We start from the raw sequence: 21,611 nt of genomic DNA, 5'->3' as shown, positions 1-21,611 counted from the left end.
AAAAACATATGGGTACTTCCGCATAAGTGCCAAAGATAAAATGGAAAGAATGTCGGTTCCTTCTGTTATCAATATTCCATGTTGTTTCTCCACTTTCTTTAATGCAAAACAATTGAAACTCAGATTTATGAATTGCAATGATTACAGCAACATTTTTGAATGAAAAAATATTGACACGATTGGAAACGAATTCATAAAAAGTAGTAAGATCACGTTCATACTGGCGCTATCTTGATTTGGTTTAACGTGAAATTTATGAAAACATCTGTCAACCAACCAAATCAGCATTGAACCGTTATCATTATAATAAGCGCCAGTAAAGACGTGCCTACTCTACTTTTCTGTTAGATTTGGATTTCTAACTGGAAATTGTGTTTCAATGAACCTAAAATAATCAGGTAAAAAAGGTGTTAAGTTCAAGTTTTTGCCACTGGAAACTCCAAAAAATACTTATACCCGACACCACCATGTGGAAAGGGTTTTATAAGTTTATTTTTCCAAAAATTCATGTATAACCGTGAAATATTCGTCGTAGACTCACATGTGGTATACCAAAATTCATATCTCGGCGAGATAAAGCGATGTTGGGATTTGCTATGGGCCAATCACCACGAAATTTTGTATGCATGTCGGGTTCTTACCAGAATAGAAACGATTAGTTTTGGACCAAAAACAAAAATTTTATCGGATTTTGTAGCGGCTCTGCTGGTCGCAATGATGGTCAAATCGACGAAGTTTTAGGTAAGGTTTATGTCCACGACAAAGAAGAAATTTGCAAGTTAACATGATGATCAGATAATATTTAGGGGGTGAAATGGACCAAAAATTTTGTGTGAAAATTGGTAAAATTTTTAGTATAATTACTATATTTTTATTCCTGGAATATATGTTCCACTCCCGTAAATTATATTTAGAAGGGAACTCTTGGCCATTACATTGATGCCAAATATGCTGATGTACGTGGTCAGATAACATAGATAAAGCCTATTATCTACTGGGATACCACAGTTTTAACTGTGTGTAGTGTAACCATAACCACACTAGAGGTAACATTTGTATTTGGCATAAGAGGAGCTTACACAATAAGCTCGGATCGGAATGATTTTTGTCACAGGTATATCTCGCCACCCTGTGATCACAAATATATGATTTGTTGCGGAAGTCCATACTTCCCGGGAAATGGGCCTCTGAAGTTGCTAAAAATCCCTTGTTAAAAGCCGGCTACATAGTGAAAAATTTACTATTTAACAAATATTTTGTTCCCGTGCCCGAAATTAGCTCATGTCCATAGGAGAAGGTCCCAAATCCCGGGACGAAGGCCGGCTATTTAAGGAAAATTCCATTAATTTTGAAAAATTATCAAATTTAGCGTGTGAAATTGATCATTGTGAGAAAAATGGTCCGAATTTTTTAATTCTGGGGCCATATTGCGACAAATTGACAACTTGAAAACCAACTCTTGACATCTCTTATGATGCAAATTGTATGAATAATAAATGATGAAAAAATCACATCAATAACATAACTTGTAGCAATCTTATAAAATAAATTCCGTGGAAAACAGTGCCCAGTGGAAGTGGTGTAGGGTATCACATGGTCGGCCCCGTCCGACTATAGTCCTCTCATATTTGTTTTAGTTGCATCGGTAAGCTAACAACTTGAAAATAACTTAAATCGGGCGGCACCGCTTTATTGGGGCTATACCAACCTATGTATATTGACATTTTTGGTGAAGTTTTGTGACCACTGGTAACCTCTAATGTCAAATACAGGCAGTTCGGTCAAAAAATATATCACAAATCCTCAAAATACGTAAAACCGGAAGGTACCGTTATAAGGGGCTATATCAAAATATGCACCTATGCTGAGATTGTGTTAGTACTGGAAAGGAACCAATCTAACTAATTTTAGTTTCTTTGGTAAGCTAAATATTTAATAATAATATTTATGGCTAAATTTATTGCCTTTTTGTTTATTTATTTATTTTTTTTATAATTCATTTAATGATGGCTAATATTGTAGTAATTTATACTTTGACATTTTATAAATTATATTAAGCTTATTATTATTATTTTTTTGTCCCGTTGATTTGATAGTCAGGATATGTTTTATATGATGTGTGTTCTATGTTGTGTTTATCTTATAGCTGGTTTACATTACGAAATCGAGTCGATTTCAAACTGTCAATTCCTTGGCTCAAACGTCAAATGAAATCGAATTGATTTCATTTGAGTTTTCATTTGACGTATACGCAAAGGAATTGACAGTTTGAAATCGACTCGATTTCGTAATGTAAACCAGCTTTTATGTGGAGAGCTATTTCTGCTCGGTTTTTCGAATAGTTCTAAGTTGTTTTTTTTTTTTTTTTTTTTTTTTTTGTATTGTGATCTATATTACTGCTATTTTCGCTAATTGTAATATTATTAGTGAAATGTAGTTGTGTATAGTTATCCCAATGCCTGCTAGTTTTGTGTTTTAATGGCTTATCCTCTCTATCAAGTCTTCTCAAATTGTATTAAATATACTGTTACTTTTTTAATTTTTTTATGATATTGTATTCCTTACATAGTTGTATCTTAATTTCTTAAATGTGGCCCTCGGGCTTTGAAATTATGAATAAATATTTAAAAATACGGTAAGTGCACCAGTAGTCGGCACTTTAAGGATTCTCGTATCTTTAGCCGTATGTAATTCCGAGTCTAAATGTCCAATCAATTTGAATTTAAGTTGTTATGATTCGTTATTTTGTGTAGTTTTAGATTATATAAACAATTTTTTTGATTATTTCTGTTCAACATGCAAAAAATACAATTTTTGTGAAATACTGCTTTTTCACCAGTAGTCGGCACCATTCCCCAATAGTCGGCATGATATGATCCAGTAGTCGGCATGTTATATTTAAATAAAGAAAAAATGCATACTTTACATTTTTTCTTAAATATTTGAAAGAACTATAGCTTAAGCATTAGTTATTTATACATTTCTAGTTTATTTGTATACATTTCTATTGATTTTACATCAAAAAAATAAGGGAATTTAAACATATTGTTTAAATAAATTAGTTCGTACCAGTAGTCGGCATCTATTACCCAGTTGTCGGCACCCCACAACGTACGTACTTCAAATCATTATTAATATTGCTTAAAATCGCTAAAGTTCCTTTCACATTGAAACTATTTTTTTATTAATTAGCCCTTAAAGTATTTCTTTAGTATTTTTTATAATTTTTAGCTAAAAGTAATCGATAAAAATCAATGTTTATAACCCCATGCCGACTTCAGGCAAATTTTATATTTTTTTGTCCCTAAAGTCGGCATCAGCAAAAATTGCACAATTATAAATATTTTTTAAAAATTTCTTTTTCTGAAGTGTTCTTTTAACTGTTCTCTACCTATATAACAAAAATGTTGTGGAAAATTTCTTCATTTTAAAATAATTACAGAGCTTATAAGGTTTTTTTTTTCTTAAGAAACATGCATTTTCGATTGTGGTGAAAAACACTCACTGACAAAAACTTAAATTTCGATATAATAATTGGTCCTAGCTCAATGAAATTTTATATAAAGTTAGCTGACAATATTGTTATAGAATTTTTAAGATTATTTTCCGATTTTGTTTTCTTAATTTTTAGTTAGGTATTTGAGTTCAAATTAAAAAGGTGCCGACTACTGGTACATGCCGACATTAGGTGCACTTACCATAAATAAAATAAATAAAAAGTGGGGAAAGGCTATAGACGGGACGGGGCCGACCATGTCATACCCTACACCACTACCCCCGTGCATAAGCACCTGTACCGTGATTGCAAAAAATGGAAGAATTGGATGCATTAGCGACTATTGTGGTCTCTCTTGTTTGACCACCTTCGCCAACCAACTTTACACCAATGTACCGGTAATATTTTCTTCTTCCATTGGCAGGCTTTGCCGTTGGAATACCTCTACTAGAAGCCGATATATTCACAAAGAATAAAACTTTGAATGTTGTCTCCCCATTCCGACCACTACATATTATCCGACTATCACCTAAATCAATAGGCTTCTTCCTCTGTGGGGCCCCCATCAACCCCCAAAATTTCGTGACTATCCGATCAAAATTCCAACCTTAGCGTGATTACAAAAAATGTAGAAATTGGATATATTACTGACTTTTGCGATATCTCGGTTGTATGCCCGCTTATGCCAACATACTTTGAGTCAATATAAAGGAGATCTTTTGACGGGCTTCTTCCATTGACGGGCTTTCCTTTTGGATTACACCTACCAGAAGCGGAGATATTCGCATAAGAAAAAAACCTTGACTTTTCTCCACATAAGCTTATTGCTTATTCCGAATCCTGAATATTAGCTCGATGATATGGGATCTACTGTTTATCGCCGAGTCCGAACGACATGTCTTATGACACCATTTATAGAGAAGTTTTACATGGCTGGAATACTCAGAAAATGTCGTCAACATTACACCGTTGAAAATTTAACGTTGCCTAGCCGTGGAATCGAACCCACGACCTTAATCGTGCAAGGCGAGTGTGAATACCATGGCACTCCTACAGAAGTTCATACTACCCGAAATATGGACCTTTAAAGTTATCACTTCCTCTCCAGAGTCCAACAACACTTCCTCAGTTAAAATTATTTTTTTGTTTATTTATTTTTTTTTTTTTGTAATTGAAGTCATATTATAACATATAGGCCAATTTAACGATAATTACAAAGATACCACATGATGTATTTATAATTATTTATATATGATTATTAATGATCTTTGTTTTTGTGGGTGGATATAGAATCTGAAATACTTTTGGAATTTTCGAGGCCCGTATTTCAAAAAATATGGACTTAAACATGAACAAGTAAAAGCATCAGACAGAAATATACCCTCAGCCAGTGTGAAGAAATATTACGGTATGCAAAGTTTGGGCCAACGCAGTTTCTGTTCCGAGAGTTGTCGTGCGCACCAGCCACTATACATGGTAGCCGAAGGTGTTTTTTGCAGCTTTCGTGTCATTTTCTAGGAAAGTATGGCTTTGCCCCTCACGAAAACTTTTACTATCATAATAGAGGCCTCAAGTACAACCTGTTGCAAGAAAAATTAAAACGATTCGAGAATAGGTCTAAAACTGTACTTTTCCGAAATTTTGTGTGGGAGGTAGCCGAAGGTGTGGACCGATAGAGTTCATATTCGAACCTTATCTATGTCTGGTAGAAATGTTACTATGTGCAAAGTATGGACCAAATCGGTTACTGCCTTCGAGAGTTATCGTGCGCACATTTTATTTAGCGAAGAGGAGGAGGAACCCGAGAAAGTAGGTCGATATGACCCATCTTTGAGCTTTTTTGTTCAAATCGGTTGATCCGTTCGAGTGTTATCGTGCACTCCAACCAGCCAGACGGAGCTGAACTTCTAAATCCACCCTATATTGTCTTAAACGGATTTCTTCCAAAGATACTTGGGGTCTAAAACAATTATTTTGAAGTGGCACATTGGCTTAAAGGCTGAGGGTATAAAAAAAACTATACTTTGAATCAGGACTTCACGAGCTTTACAATGAAAGTGGAAATGGGGGTTTAGCCTTCCTAGTACAGTCTATTCAGACATATATCGCTTGAGCCTGGCTCTAATGACCCGTACATTTATGGGGGTAGCAGTCACGCAAGGAGTTGCCGTGGTAGATGGATGAACAAACCACACTATTGTAAACCTGGGGTTTACAACCGAGCAGGTCACTGAAACCAATAGAAAACTTTGGCACTACACACCCATGATATGGCGTAAAAGCAATAAATAATAAGGAAGGATCGCACCAGTCTGTTTAATACAGACCTATTTTGCTTGAGCCTGGCTCTAATGACCGTAAGTGGAATGTATGCAAGTAGCAGTCAGGTGTGGAACGGCAGTGGTAGAGTTGCTGAACGTATAAATCTAACCGATAAATAGCTGTACTCAGGTTATAGGCCCAACATTAGCCTGCCTTTGGAAGGTCATAACAGTCTGGTCTTGGGGAACTTTTATGCTCGTCATGAGTTGTGGCATTCTGTGCTCGGAAACGACTAAAGGGGTAAATGAGGGCGCCCCTATCAGAATTAGTCTGACAAATGACGACACCTGGGAACCTGTCATTTCTCATGCCCGCCCAATTTATTCGTCTATGAACGCTGCACTTTCTTCAATCATGGCAAAGCTAATTGGCCGAGTTTCGGAGAGTTCACTAGTTACCGCTTTAGAGATCTGCCCTACACTTCTAATGTTCGGGTAGCAGAACGGACGTTCCGAGACATCATCACTGCTGTAACCGCTCGCCATATACCAGCTGGTCAAATACCCGAAGTAAGATTAAACTTCTCTGCAGAGGCGACGGGATTAGCAAATGAGCTTGATGAACTTCGTCGTGCCAACCGCAGTGACCTCGAAGTCTGGGAGCTGGCACAGGAAGTTAACAAGTGGTAAATGATCTGAAGAATTGCAACATTATAGCCGAAATAAGTGAATTGTGAGCAACGGTTAATCCACTCTCGAAATCTAGAAAGAAGGAAGACAGGACCTCAATCACGTTTGGCTGCGTTGCGATGACTGATTCGTAGAGGTGCGCATGTTATTTCAGTCGACAGTTTGTCGAACTCCCCGGGAATGACAGGGCGAAGAGAAGAATACTACGTCACATCAGATCTCTTCCTGCCGATGATGAACCACCACAGTTATCACTAAAGTTCTCAACCTAATGACCGCTTCAGAGATCTACCTAACCCTTCTGTTGTTCAGGTAGCAGTATGGACGTTCCAAGACATTATCACTGCTGCAACGCTTCACCATATACCTGCTGGTCGAATACTCGAATTGAGACCAACAATGGGCCGATTCCGTACAGCGAGGCGAGTCGTGTCGCGTCGCCAAATGCAACTTTTCGATTCCGTATGGCAATATCGCCTGACGTTGTCAAATTTTGTCGCCGAAATGTTCATTTTCCGGCGACAACAAATTAGCTGTCGTCGTACATTTTTACTAACGAATAAAAATAAAAAAAAAAATAAAAATAACTTGTTATCGACGATTATTTTCTATCGCTGTACGTAGTGCATTTTTTAAATTTTGTCACAGAGACGATAGACGACGCGACATGACTCGCCTCGCTGTACGGAATCGGCCCACAAATTTCCCAGAAGCCCAGCGGTATTAGCAAATGAGCGTTATGAGCTTCGTCGTGCCAACCCCAGTGACCACAGAATCAGAGAGGTGAACGACACTGGAAGTTAACAAGTGGTTAAAACATCTGGAGAGTTGAAACATCGTAGCCGGAATAAGTAAATTGTGGGCAACGATTAAATCACTCTCGAACCCTAGAAAAAAAGGGAAAAGGTCCTAGTCATATTTGTCGACGTTATTTCAATTTCAATCGACCGTTTGTTGAGCACTCCGGGTGTGGTAGGGCTGAGAGAAGAATATTACCTCGCATTAGATCTCTTCCTGCCGAGGATAAACCACCACAATTTGCAATGGATGATGTTGCGAATGTCATCAGGAACCCCAAATTATTGCAAGCATTGGGCCCTGATGGAATCTGTATGGTAATGCTGAAACAGCTGGATGGACCGGGAGCCGAGTATATCACAAAAGTTCTCAACCTGTCGCTAGACACCTACATCGTGCCTGAAGTTTGGAACATGGGCAGAGGTGAATCGTGATTCGTATGCCACCTAAATCAAACATTTTTGCTCTGAAACTGGGTTCACAATCTTTTCAAACACAAATCCAATGTGATTTAGGTGTAATGAAGTCGTTTAGTAATCTAAATTCAATATAATCCCTTTATTTATTTATTTTATTTAACAACCGAACATTAATTCAAAGCCATCGGGCCAAAAAAGATGAATTAAATTATAACAATTCATTGTATGTTATCACTACTCAAATTTCTTAATGTTGAGAAAGATGTTCAGTTGATTACAAAATGTTCAGTAGATTGCATGGACGGATCAATAACTTCTCGAAATAAGTTAAACAGTAAAATTAATAGGGGTCTTTTGCAACAGCCTATAATACCCTTGTTTCCTGGTAGCATAAAGTGGGGTTAAAAAGTATCCTCAATTGTGTAAAAACGTTATATTATTCCATTATACGATTGTTTTTGTAGTCATCTACGTCCCTCCCATAAGAAGAAAAAAGGCATTTCCTTCTACTTCGTATATGTTGATGCAGCAGAGTCTAGTCTTTTAATTGTAATTTATATTTTTTGGCATTTTCCTTTGTAGGTTGGTTTTCTTCGTTGCTGCTTCAATTAATCAATTGGATATTTTCACTGTATTCCATATTTTATCTTATTTGAATTTGTGTTGTACACTTCTTTGCCTGCTTCTTTGACTGGCCAAATGGGAAAAAGAGCGAACAATTGAAAACACACACAAAAACACAAAGGAAGAATTTTACTCTTAAATATTAATCATTCTCTTCCCTTCAAATTGGGCAAATCGGATTTGTAACGAGTAAAATTTCTACGAGACCACTACCACCACTCACTAATCAGCCAGACAGGCCAGCAAATTCGTTGTCGGTGTCGTTATTTTTCACATTGGCTTTTGGTGGTTCTTCTTCATTATTCTTCATTTTTTGCCTTTTTATGCCTTTTATTCGTAGTCGTCGTACAACGATGTTGGTTTTTTTAGTTAACGTCACATTTTTTCATTTTTTTCCGCAACACATTGATTTTTCTTTTGCTTTTTGCATAGGCCCCATAATTTGAGATTTTAGATTTTTCCAATAAATCATTGATTTGCAATTCTTTATTTACAAATTTCCTCACTTGTTATTTGGTTTTTCTTTTAATTTACAACACTCTTCATGAAACACCACAGTACCACACCACCACCGCCATCATTTTTCTTTTCACACATCACATTCATTTTTCAGCAGAAAATTTATTCTTTTTATAAATTATCTTCGATATTATTATTTTAGGTGCTGTCGTTGTTGTTTATTCAAGTTTCTATTGTTAATATTTTCAATATTTATTTCTAATTTTCACCTTGAATTTTTGTTAACACAACACTCGCGTTTTTTTCTTTAGGTTTTTTGGTCTTTATTCCTCTTCGCCGTTTTTCAAACTGGCAAAATTTTTCGCAGAACCGAGCGAATTCGCAAATTGACACAAAACACCGAATAGAAAATGGTAAGGCAAGAGAGACAGAGAGAAAACTCAACGAACGAATAAAAATAATGACAAACTGAGATAATGAGAAAACAAACTTCCCTCGGCATTTGACATAAAAGAGAAATCACAACATAGAGAGAGAACTCTTCTCTTAACAGGCTGGCAATGACAACAAAACAAAAAAAAAAAACAATAAAATTCCGCGACAATATGCAAAAAAACAGATGACTCGTTTTTCCAATTATTTGATAGGCCAACAACAACAATAGTTGATTGTTGTACAATTAAATTTCTTTGACAGTTTGGTTGTTGTTGCTTTTTTATTTGACAATAAATTTAGTAGTTTTATTTTGCAAAATCGCACGGGCAATTATCAGACTCACGAACTCTCACTATACGGCTTTTTCAAGTACTCTCGTCAATAGTTAAGACATTCCGTCTGTCAGCAGGACCGTCAAATCTGCCTTTTTCTACCGTTTTGTCCGTTTTAAATAATAAAGCCAAGTAATTTAATAATGTTTTCTAAAAAGTACCAACAATTAATTATTCGAGAAGAAAAATCCAATTAGAATATATTTTATATAAAAATAACAACAACAAAGCCACACACTATTCTCTCTCATTAAATTTGACAGTGCCACCATCTCTTTTCCCCTTTCAGCTCTCTTCTATGGCATTTTTTTTTCTTTGACTAATTCTCATATAAATTCTTTTTTCTTCCACCCAATGGAAAATATTTTCAATTCTTTTTTATTTGTTTGACGATTCTTTTCTCCTTTTTACACACCTTCAATTCTTTTAAAGTTATAAACATAAATTATTGTTTTATTTGCGTTTTCTTTAGGCGCACAATACAAAAAATTTACTAATTCTTTATGAATTTTTCGTTATTTAACACGCGACCCGCGTATTTTTTTCGTACCGTCTTCTTGTTATATTGTTATAGTTGTTAATTTTTCTTTGTTTCAACTTCTTCTAGGTTTTTATAGATCGAAAAAATAAACAGCCAGATGGATCTGTAGGTGCTGTTTTACATTTAAGCGACTTGTCTTACGATTTTTTGTCTCCTCTTTGTGGTGGTTATTCTTGTTAGGCAGAGTTGCAAAACATAGTAAGAGAAATTGAAACAAAATTTAGTTTTGCAATGAATTTTGTGCATAAAAAATCATTTAAAGCATAAAATGATTATTTGTTATAAGCATTTTAAAATTTGTATAACATATTTTTATAAAATACCTTCTTTTTACATTAAGTATTTTTAACAAAATGTACACTTGGTACCATGTTACAAAAAAATGCAACCCTGTGTGTGAAATTTACGAAGATGAGCAAAGAGGAGACAAAAAATCGTAAGACAAGTCGCTTAAATGTAAAACAGCACTAGGTCGAAAAAAATAAACCGCCAGAGGGATCTATAGATCGAAAATAGATTAAAACTAAGTCAGTTTTGTCGGCTTTCACACAGTGTACTTTCGTCACGGAGACGACTTCATTTGTTGCTTTCCGTTTTCGCCTTAGACTATGTTTACATTAACGAAATCCACTCGATTTCATCTGTCAATTCCTTTGTGTATACGTCAAATGAGAACTCATCTGAAATCGATTGGATTTCATTTGACGTTTGAGCAATGGAATTGACAGTTGAAATCGAGTGGATTTCGTAAATGTAAACATAGTATTATTCGAAGTAAAGGAACGCTTTTCTAGTATAAAACGGTAAAATCTCTCACGTATCTCTAACTCTTGTTACGAAACTTTCCCATTATTTCGGCTTTCTTAGGTCGAGTTCCCCCTTACAGTAATTTCATAAAATTACTTTTGTATGGAACTCGATCTATGAACGCCAAAATAATGGGAAAGTTTCCTATGAAAGTTTTAGCGTGTAACATAAGAGTAAAGCCACACGCCGAAACTTTCACATTATTTTGGCGTTTATACATCGAGTTCCATACTAAAGTGATTTTATGAAATTACTGTATTGCATGGTTTAATAAGAAAGGTTAGCCAAAGCTTTATGTCAATTTAATTTTTTTCTTTCGAGTATGCCTAAAACTTCAAAACAATATAAACAAACTGTGTATGTATGTGTGGTGTTTGAATAATATGCCAAACAATTTTAAAAACAATCGAATTCAATGATTTTTAAAATTGTTTTTAGACCATTTGTATGGAAGAAATTGGTGAGATTTGCATTGAAGCAATCAGTTTATCATATTCACAACTCGATAATGTGGAGAAAACTTAACTCTTCATTCACTTTTCGCGTTTTTTATAAACTGCTCAAAAAATGCATTGTAAACAAACCCACTTGTTGCTTTTATTTTGAAGTTTTAGGAATTCAAGAAAAACAAGGGTTCTATAGATTTTTTTCATTTAAATCTACCTCTTTACTTATACCATGCTGTATTGGGAAACTCGACCAAACTCAGTAGTCACACGCGCAAAATTTGCGGCGAAATTTTCCCATTATTTTGGCGTTCACAGATCGAGTTCCATACTAAAGTAATTTTATGAAAATGCTGTATTGGGGAACTCGATCTATGAACGCCAAAATAATGGGAAAGTTTCGTCGCTAATTTTGCGCGGGTGACTACTGAGAAAGAGCGCCAAAATAATGGGAAAGTTTCGTATGAACGTTTCAGCGTGTGGCTTTAGAGTTATGTGCAAGATTTTACCGGTTTATACTAGAAAAGCGTTCCTTTAAGGTGAGAACACAGTCAGCTCTTAGCTTGATTTTCCTGCTTAGCTTATTTCATCACTAGGCCGCTTATTTCTTGGTATCACACATCGAAGCGTAACATTCATCTGCGCTATAAACATAGGGCCTGTTCCCGTACTTTATAAAGTGGTAAAAGTCATGGTTTAATAATAAAGGTTAGCTAAAGCTTCCTATCAATTTAAATTTTTTTCTTTCGACTGTGCCTAAAACGTCAAAACAATATACACAATCTTTGTATGTGTGTGTGATGTTTGAATAATATGCCAACAATTTTAAAAACAATCGAATTCAATGATTTTCAAAATTGTTTTTAGAACATATGTATGGAAGAAATCCTTCAGCTTATTATTGAAACAAACAATTTATCATATCCACAACTCGATTATGTGGAGAAACTTTGGCCCTTCATACATTTTTCGCGTTTTTCATAAAATGCTCAAAATTGGTATTTTGTAAACAAACCCACTTGTTGCCTTTTTGTTTACTAATTTTGAAGTTTTATGAATTCAGGAAAAACTAGGGTTCTATAGATTTTTTTCATTTAAATCTACCTCTTTACTTATACCATGGTAAAAGTCGTAAACGATTTTCATATAAATTTTGTGTACGGGAACGCAAAATGTGTAAAAGTGGTAAAAATTTTAAAAACTTTTTAGTTCTGGAACAGAGCTATAATTATTTCAATATATCAAATAAAATTCAATTTCTTAAGTCCCAATTTACATTAGGCGAGTTTACTTGCGGCAATTGTCAGTTTGTGGGTGAGAGAGGGCGTTGAGAGGCAAAGGGTTACCATATACCTCACCTCTCTCTCCATCAAACTGACAATTGCCGCAAGTAAACTCGCCTAATGTAAATTGGGACTATTATGTATTGTTTGTAAATAATTAGTAACTAGGCGTACACCAGACAGTTTTTCTTCAAATACAACTCTGATTTACTAACAAATGCATACATTTGTCGTTTGTCTCTCAGCTGTCCATCAGTTTTTCACAGACAGCCGGGTTGACAAATTTTTCACATTTTTGTGAAAAAGAAGTGAGATGATAATTCAAATGTGCTGTAAACAAAAGAATATGTACAAAACTAAATATGTGAACGGAAAACAAAAAGAAATCGGTGATTTTCATTCATAATTTTACAACTGTTTTCGCAGTTGCCTGGACGCCTACGTCACACAGGCAAGTTGTGGGATTTTGACAATCAAAACATGAAGTCAGCTGTCCTGTAATTTGTAAACGCAGGGTTGGGAACATGAAAATTACAGCCAAATTATATTTTTCAGACTGATCCCGTGTTTATATCAAATTGGATGTTGAAACGAAATGTCAAAAATGAAGCCAGGAAAAGAATTAAAAAGTTCAACAATTTTCAACTTTGTGGCCTGAAGTCTCGCTTCGTTGTGGTCTGTCCTATTGAAAACAGTACAAATTCACTTTAGCGCTTTGAAGTGAGGCCGAAAAAATAAGCAACAAAAATCCATTGTGTTTTCACCTTTACTTCTGATAGCATCATGGTGGAATAATAAGGTGTAACGCCAAAAACAGCTGATCTTCATACCAGTTGTCAAAATGTGTTATTGTGAATAATATCACATACAAAACGTAAACAAGCAATTCATAGTAATGCATTATTTTAAGCAAATTTGACGTTTGACATGATTTGATGTAAAGGCGAGAACACAATGGATTTTTGTTGCTTATTTTTTCCGCCTCGCTTCAAAGCGCAAAAGTGAAATTGTATTGTTTTCAATAGGACAGACCACAACGAAGCGAGGCTTCAGGCCACAAAGTTGAAGATTGTTGAACTTTGAATTCTTCGCCTGGCTTCATTTTTGACATTTCGTTTCGACATTCAATTTGATATAAACACGTGTTCAATCTGAAGAATAGAATTAGGCTGTAATTTTTATGTTCGGTACTAATTATTTACGAACAATTCATATTAAAAAATTTAATTTTATTTTATATATTGAAATAATTATGTTTACAGCGCCCACGAATTTTACGCTTCAATGTGTAATACCAAAAAATAAGCGGCCTATTGAAGAAATAAGCTAAACAGGAAAATTAAGCTAGGAGCTGACTGTGTTCTCACCTTAGCACCTTCTTATTCCACCATGGATAGCATACAATTCATAAGAATGAATACAATACCATACAAGAAGAAAGGTTGAGCTTGGTTTACATTTACGAAATCCACTCGATTTCAACTGTCAATTCCTTGCGTATATGTCAAATGAAAACTCATCTGAAATCCATTCGATTTCATTTGACGTTTAAGCAATGGAATTGACAGTTGAAATCGAGTGGATTTCGTAAATGTAAACCTAGCATTAGCTAAACCTTTCTGTCAGTTTAAATTTTTTTTCTTTCGAGTGTTCCTAAAATGTCAAAACAATATACACAATCTGTGTATTGCTTGGTTTACATTACGAAATCCACTCGATTTCAACTGTCAATTCCTTTGCGTATACGTCAAATGAAAACTTGTCTGAAATCGACTGGATTTCATTTGACGTTTAAGCAAGGGAATTGACAGTTGAAATCGAGTGGATTTCGTAAATGTAAACTTACTATATGTGTGTGTGCTGTTTGAATAATATGCCAAAAATTTTTAAAATCAATCCAATTCAATGATTTTTAAAATTGTTTTTTGAGCATTTGTATGGGAGAATTTCTTCCGTTTGGCATTGGAGCAAACATTTCATTATATCCACAACTCGATTATGTGGAGAAATCTTGACACTTCATTAATTTTTCGCGTTTTTTTATAAAATGCTCAAAAAAGGTATTATAAACAAACCCACTTGTTTTTTTTTTTTTTTTTTGTTTTTACTAATTTTGAAGTTTCAGGAATTCAGGAAAGACAAGGGTTTTATAGATTGTTTTCATTTAAATCTACCTCTTTACTTACCCAGCAAAAAAGTGTGGAAGTAATGCAAAGCAGAGTTATGATTTCAATACATCTTTCGATGCAGTCCACACGGAGTTATGAAAAATGCACTCAGCTCGATACATTTTTGAAGCACTCGCTTAAAGATACCTAGCCAAGCAAGCCAATTTTTTGATCCCTAAAAATGTCGCAGTCTTTTTTCTGAACACAAGAAAGAGTGTCTAAAATTATAAGAATCATTTTAAAAAAATAAAGAAATGCAAACTAAAGTTACGAACATTGCTATAATCAGATTTTTTTGGAAATCTGAAATGGAGCAGGTGGGAAAATGAAAAACCATTTGGATGATAAAGGAAAATCAGTAGCGGTGTCATAAAATGCAGAGCAGAGGAGTAAACTCAATTACGATTAAATTGAATGAAGATTTTTTACAATTTGTGTCAATGTAATAAAGTTAATATTTTTGTTTTAAACAAATAAGAAATGTATTTTATTTATTTTGGGATATTTGCAATGGCTTGCATTTTATAGCATCTTTAGACTGCATTTAAATTCAATCCAAAACACTACATCAAAGGCTGTGATTTGGATCGAAAATGGAGTGCATCCTAGCTGTGTGCCGTGGAAACAAAATATAGTGCATCCTACCTGCGCGCTCTCTTGTAAAATTCATAGGTGAATTCATAGGAAAAGGTGTACTCCAGCGGCAATTGTTCTAGTGATTTAACTGCATCCGCGGATGCAAACTTTTTGCTGGGTATGCCCATGGTATAAATAGAAAGGTATAACAGAGCTCACATTTGATTTCAATTTTTTTCTGAGTGTGACCGACTTTTGTCAATGTGAAGTATATATTTTGTGAGTATGTGTTTGTTTTGAAAAATATTAAAAACATTTTCAAAATAGATTCAAAATGAATTGCAATGAAATCGTTAAGTACAGTACACATTGTCAGTTTTGAATGACGATTTTTTGCAATTATCGATAACTGTCCAACAAAATTTTACGGCCACACTAGCAAGCAACAACAAAGCTGTCATTCAAAACTGACAATGTGTACCCAGCTTTAATCGTTGTAGAATATATTTATCAAACTTAGTTTGAAAATAAGTATTTTTTATATGTGAAAACAAATATTTGTGTTTCATTCATTTTCGTGCTGTTTTAACGAATTGGATAAAATGACAAACAATATACCATTCTTATAACATGTATGAGAGCACTTCACAACTTTTGCCACTTTTACCATATTGTCTTATGCCAGACTATGAAAATTTTCATGTACGTGAAAATGAGTTAATAGGCAAGAGGTGTGAAGGGGTGAAACTCTGTACACAAGGTTCTGCAATCTGAAATTATTGTTTGTGTTTAAATTCGTAACTCTCAAACCAATGCAAAGCAATGAAAATATCAAAATTTGCATATGATTTCATATATATATATATGTATGTGTGTCAATGAAAATTTGGAAGAAAATGGCAAAACGTTTTCAATGAAAATTTTCATAGTCTGGCATAAGACTATTGGGTCTATCTTGCATTGCCACTAAACTTGAGTTGAGTTGTCAGTTGTCTTCGCGACTGAGATGAAATGTTGTACCATTAATGTCAACTCAACTGGGTGGTCGATAAACATGTTATCGATCACCGTTTTTTCAAACTTGTGACCTCTATTCGCAAAAAAAAAAAATATTTTAAAAATAATTGCGCTTTGGATAACTCTTTTGTGTATTCTGGACAATATTGTAATATTTTGGCTGAGTTTTCGAGCAAATTTGGAAAACAACTCAAGATTGGAATATAACCTGGCCATTGAATCTTCGGATCGTCAAGTTTTATTTGCTGTCCCAACCTACTGGATTTGTCACCAAATTCATTTGCAAAAGATTTGCTGCTGTCTGCTCACTTCTTGTGATGGACCATGGCGTTGAAGTTTCTTTCATTTTGAGGCATTTTCTTTTTCAACTTTGCTTTAAAATGAATCCAGACTCTCTGCCACTCTTCAGGTGTTCGTGTTGGAGGTCCATGGCTGTTTAAACTGTCCGAAATTGACCTTCATCCGCTGTGGCTTTGGTTTCACCAAAAACCCGAACTCCTCGGGCTAAGTTTGGGTTTTCACTCAGTTTATCAATTAATATTTCGAACTGTTGCTTTGTCGTTATTTTCACCATATTGATACATAAAATTAATTAATGATGCAAAGAATCAATAATTGTTAACAAAATGTTTATTTTTCCTTCTATTTTACTTTTTGTTTCTTCGAAAATGTTCACTGCAATTGAAAATTGGTGGTTGCTGAAAAACAGCCGCTTCGTCAACTGAGGTTCGCAACTTCAGTTGAGTGTTGCCATACGTGGATCAATTTTGACAACTGACAACGCCACTCAACGATAATTGTTATCGATGATCGACCCCTATATGTCATGTTCACACGAGAGTTTCAATTACGTGGTTCGCCTGTCGAACGACGTACACGTATTAACCCGTTTCCACGACACCATTCGTAATTAACAGAAACATAAACAAAATTTCCTTCATTTTTGTTTCCTTGTTTTCACGAAAATTTTGACCGAAAATACATAAAATATACATTAAATGAATAGGAAAAGCAATAGACTTTCCTTAAAATGTATCTTCTATATTTAACTACACACACTTCATTCATTTTTTCCATAAATCCTGAATAATTTTGTATTTCCAATATATTTTTATATGTTTCTATTTTCAAAATTAAAGAGAGAGACATGTCAAAACATTGTTTGTGTATACAGACTTTCAGTAATTTGTTTCTGATTTTCTACGCGATTTTGAACTAAAAGACAAGAAATGTGTGTGGAATTAAGAAGGAAACACAACCGTCTTCCTTCTGCATCTATATAAAATATTTAGTTCATTAATTTTCATTCATCTTTTTCCTTTTTTCTAAAAATTTTTGTGTTTTCGACAAATTTTTCAATTTTGAATTTATGGGTCTATCTTGTATTGCCACTAAACTTGAGTTGCGTTGTCAGTTGTCTGCGCGACTGAGACGAAATGTTGTACCATTAATGTCAACTCAACTGGGTGGTCGATAAACATGTTATCGATCAGTGTTTTTTTCAAACTTGTGACCTCTATTCGCCAAAAAAAAAAAAAACATTTTAAAAATAATTGCGCTTGGGATAACTCTTTTGTGTATTCTGGACAATATTTTAATATTTTGGCTGAGTTTTCGAGCAAATTTGGAAAACAACCCAAGATTGGAATATAACCTGCCCATTGAATCTTCGGATCGTCAAGTTTTACAAAAAATGATAAGTTCGGTGGAATTATTTTTTGATGATGAAGAAAATGTACAGGACATTGCATCTATTAGAAGAAATTTGAGGGACAAGTCGAATCCATTGGAATTGCCATCTGCACTGTAATAGGTCATTTAGATATGACACGATTAGCTGGATTTAGCTCATTATCAGGATTTATTTGCTAAATCCGGCCAAAATCCACCAGATTTACCATACAAAAATAAATCCTCCTAATAGGAGGATTTATTTTTAATCCGGCATAAATCCTCGTATACAACCCTGTTTTTACCAAAAAATTCCAACTGTTTCTGCAAATGTACCAAAAGTTGCAACCGTTCGCACGAGCAGTTTGTTTACATTTTGACAAACGTCAAACGCGCGTGGCACAAAAAAAAAAAACGAATTTTAAAATATTAATAAAATAAAAACTAAATAGATTCAAGTTGTGTCGCAAAATTTTCTATAGTGGCGATGACAATGGCATGTAGCGAAAAGTATGTGTATTATTATTAGTACTACACGACGAAATTAACAAATTTCATGTTTCCTTCCAGAAAAGTTTTGAACAAAAAAAGAAAGCGGTGGTCGTCGGACGGGGAGGACTTGCTTCTTTCCTTATGGGACAAAAATATTGAAAAGCTAAGAGGCGCCCGAAAACTCCCACATATATGCGGAAATGGCCAAGGAAATGGCTTCAAATGGATTCTTCTATGGTGGGGAGGAAATCAAAATAAAAATTCACAACATAACCAATAAATATCGGTAAGCCAATAAAAAAAGCCACAAGCTCAAAGTTTGGACTGGATTCGCATCGATCATAAAATAATTTTGATTTCAAAGAAAATTTTGTTCTCGTTAGCCGAGATTTGTTCTTGTCCATAGCAGAAAGTGTTAAATCCCCGGCCGAAGTTCGGCGATTTAAACATAACTTATGTCAAAACCAAGGGATTTTTTGAATTTCCGTACCCAATATCTCGGGAACTATGAATTTCCTGCCCATGATACATATATTGGCGTGATCAGCAAGACCTATCTGTGGTAAAAATTTTAGATCGATCCGAATCCAGCCCTGAAAGCCTGAGTATATAAGCTGCCTTGCCTGATTGCCTTGCTTTCCTGCTTCATTTTAGACATAAAAATATAATTTTGGACCCAATCGGCTTATCGAATTGGATTGCCCTTTTCTTTTGTATTATTTTACCAGAAGTAAGCAAGGCAAGGAGGCGAGGCAGCTTATGTACTAAACCATTAACATTCAACCTGCTCCAAAAAACGACAAGTAAAATAAAGTAGAGCTAAAAGTAGAGCTAAAATATGATATACGTGTATCGGCGTTCTTAAAGCTTACATCGGGAAGTAGCCAACGTAGGCGGAAGTAACCATTTCACGTTTTTGCGAAATATTTAAGTACTTATCTGAGGAGGATGTGGGTATATTTTTGTTAAAAATATTAATTATTGTTAGTTTTTTTTTCGAAAATTATTCAAAAACTTCGTTAACATGTCATCATATCAAATCCAAATATTCTAAGGAATTGTTTGTCATAAACTTTTACTATAGGCCTCAGTATACTCCAAATCTTCCCGAACTGCCAGCAATCACTAAAAATGAAAAACATGTTTTAGGGCTAAAGTCAGACATTATCCGAGTTTATTTAAAACTGTCCCACAAAACATACAGGGATGACGTCAACGACAATATTCCTCTTCAAATTTCACTATAAGTCACCAAAGAAATATGGTCTGTTCCTGTACTGCAAGAATCTACTAATTTTTACTATTTTTTTCGATATCATAAAGGAAAAATGGTTATCGTAGTAAAAAATAGTAGTTTCTTGCAGGTTCTGGAACAGGCATATAGTCTCCATTTACATAATATGTCTGTACAAGAACCTACAAGAAGATAACAAATTTTACTACGATAATTTTTCCTTTTTATTATCGGAAAAAATAGTAAAAATTAGTAGATTCTTGGAGTCCTGGCACAGACCAAATATATCGTAAAAATATCAGTATCAATATTGCTGAAAAACATAAATGGTAGTTCGTTGCAATTTCATCTACCTTATTAAATGTATATTGGACTCCCATTTCTAGTGAGTGTGACAGAATCAGAAAATAAATAAATTAAAAAAAAATCATAATCGTATTGCAAACAACAGACGATACAAGTGGACACGTTCACATACATATACACATACGTTCATGTGCATATGAAGAAATTGTTCAAACAGCAAATTTGTTTTCTTGCAATCCATCACAATGTGGCACCTGACTTGGGAAGCTGGATATGCGGTGGCAGAAACTAAAAAACAACGAAGATGACTTCGGTCTCTACAAAATAACATCCATTTTGAGTATCCACGAAAACCCTTGTTGATACTTTTTAATTTCCTACCACTCTCTCCCTACATCTAGGTTTTTCCCAGAGCTGTGCCGCAGACTTTGACTACATTAGTCGTATGGCGACGTTTCCATGATATTAGAAGTTACCTCTTGAACTGATACACGTATCTCATATATTTAGCTCTACTTTTATCATTTAACAAAATTGAATTTTCTTGCACAGTGTAATTAGACATAAACGAATTGTTTATTACAGCGAAGAGAAAAAGAAGGTTGGCCCTTCCGGTGGATCACCTTCTTCATGGAATCTTTATGAACGGGTAAATTCAATTCTGGGCGGATTCAAATTCCACAACCTACAATCCGTAGTGGAAGAGAGCATACACAGTGGTAAGCATATACAGTGGCACAGAAAAGTACGTACTCCCTATTAATATTATATTTTAAAATGTTTCAGAAGATTGCCTTGATAATGATGTAACAGATTCAGACATATTTGGTGAGGTAGAATATAACTCATCGCTCGACACGTCATACGCCACCATAGAAATTTTGGACGAAGCCGCGGAGGAATTTGCACAGAGGCCAAAAAAGTTAAGAATTCCGCCAAGGAGAATAGAAAACAACTTCATCAAAGTATAGAGGCCACCAACAAGGAGATAGTGGACAACATAAAAATGATGAACGATGTTTGCAAACAGGGACTGCAGCTACAAAAGGAAATGGTAGAAACCGAAAAGGAACGCAATCAAATTCTAAGAGAATTATTAGATGTTCTTCGAAATTAAATTTCCATAAATTGAAGTTTCAATATTAATTAATTTTGATATTTTTCAATACTTAGTTTTATTGGTATTATACTAATGTTGATTTTTGTTAATTAGCGCGGAAATAATTTTCGTGTATTTAAAAAAATAAACGCTGGATCTCTTTTTTTATTTCTTAACTGTAATTTAAACTACAAAATGAATTCCCTTCTAAATAAAATATTGAATCTCATATGTGTGTATATAAAAAACAATGTTTATTGGTTTGTATGTATGTTCCGCATAGACTAAAAAACGGTTGAACATATTTTCCTGAAATTTGAAAAGAGTGTACAGGTATGCAGCTAGACTTCTTCCTCGTTCTCTGAAATAAAGTTTTTTTAAGCACATGAATATTATCATTTTTACTAACCTATTTCCCAAAAATATTCTGCCAGTGCATTTCTTATTTCGCTTCCTT

At 34.5% G+C, this 21,611-nt stretch overlaps 2 protein-coding genes across 10 annotated transcripts in view; one reads left to right on the top strand and one right to left on the bottom strand.

Moving 5' to 3' along the window:
- Positions 1-10,180, bottom strand: part of bun (TSC22 domain family member bunched) — a 735,547-nt gene extending 725,367 nt beyond the window's left edge. For 6 of the 7 annotated variants that reach the window (XM_073970878.1, XM_073970881.1, XM_073970880.1 and 3 more), the window contains exon 1: positions 9,017-10,119. The gene's annotated coding sequence lies outside the window, so the exon portion shown is untranslated. Of the gene's footprint in view, positions 1-9,016 lie in introns of all 7 variants that reach the window. The other variant, XM_073970879.1, reaches the window with a different exon arrangement.
- An 8,535-nt stretch (positions 10,181-18,715) lies between these two features.
- Positions 18,716-21,336, top strand: LOC141393321 (uncharacterized). Of its 3 annotated transcripts, none has more exons than XM_073966316.1 (3): positions 18,716-18,801; positions 20,641-20,774; positions 20,845-21,336. In XM_073966316.1, the coding sequence occupies exons 1-3, from the start codon at positions 18,716-18,718 to the stop codon at positions 21,024-21,026; spliced, it is 402 nt and encodes a 133-aa protein (XP_073822417.1). In that variant the 3' UTR covers positions 21,027-21,336. The 3 variants fall into 3 exon arrangements, 1 of the variants encoding a protein (XP_073822417.1); XR_012410066.1 differs by lacking the exon at positions 18,716-18,801 and adding an exon at positions 19,933-20,134 and having other exon boundaries at positions 20,201-20,774; positions 20,842-20,981; XR_012410065.1 differs by lacking the exon at positions 18,716-18,801 and having other exon boundaries at positions 20,141-20,774; positions 20,842-20,981.
- The last annotated feature ends 275 nt before the right edge of the window (positions 21,337-21,611 follow it).

This window comes from Musca autumnalis, unplaced genomic scaffold (genome assembly GCF_047663935.1).
Source record: "Musca autumnalis isolate F117 unplaced genomic scaffold, ASM4766393v1 scaffold_2, whole genome shotgun sequence".
NCBI lineage: Eukaryota > Metazoa > Arthropoda > Insecta > Diptera > Muscidae > Musca > Musca autumnalis.
The sequence above is the reverse complement of the archived record's forward strand: the minus strand, read 5'-3'. Positions and strand labels throughout refer to the sequence as shown.

Coding starts and splice junctions, on each gene's coding strand:
- LOC141393321 (XM_073966316.1), top strand. CDS start 18,716: ATGGCCAAGGAAATGGCTTCAAATGGATTCTTCTATGGTGGGGAGGAA. Junction 18,802..20,640: donor AACATAACCAATAAATATCG/GTAAGCCAATAA, acceptor TGTTTATTACAG/CGAAGAGAAAAAGAAGGTTG. Junction 20,775..20,844: donor GGAAGAGAGCATACACAGTG/GTAAGCATATAC, acceptor ATGTTTCAGAAG/ATTGCCTTGATAATGATGTA.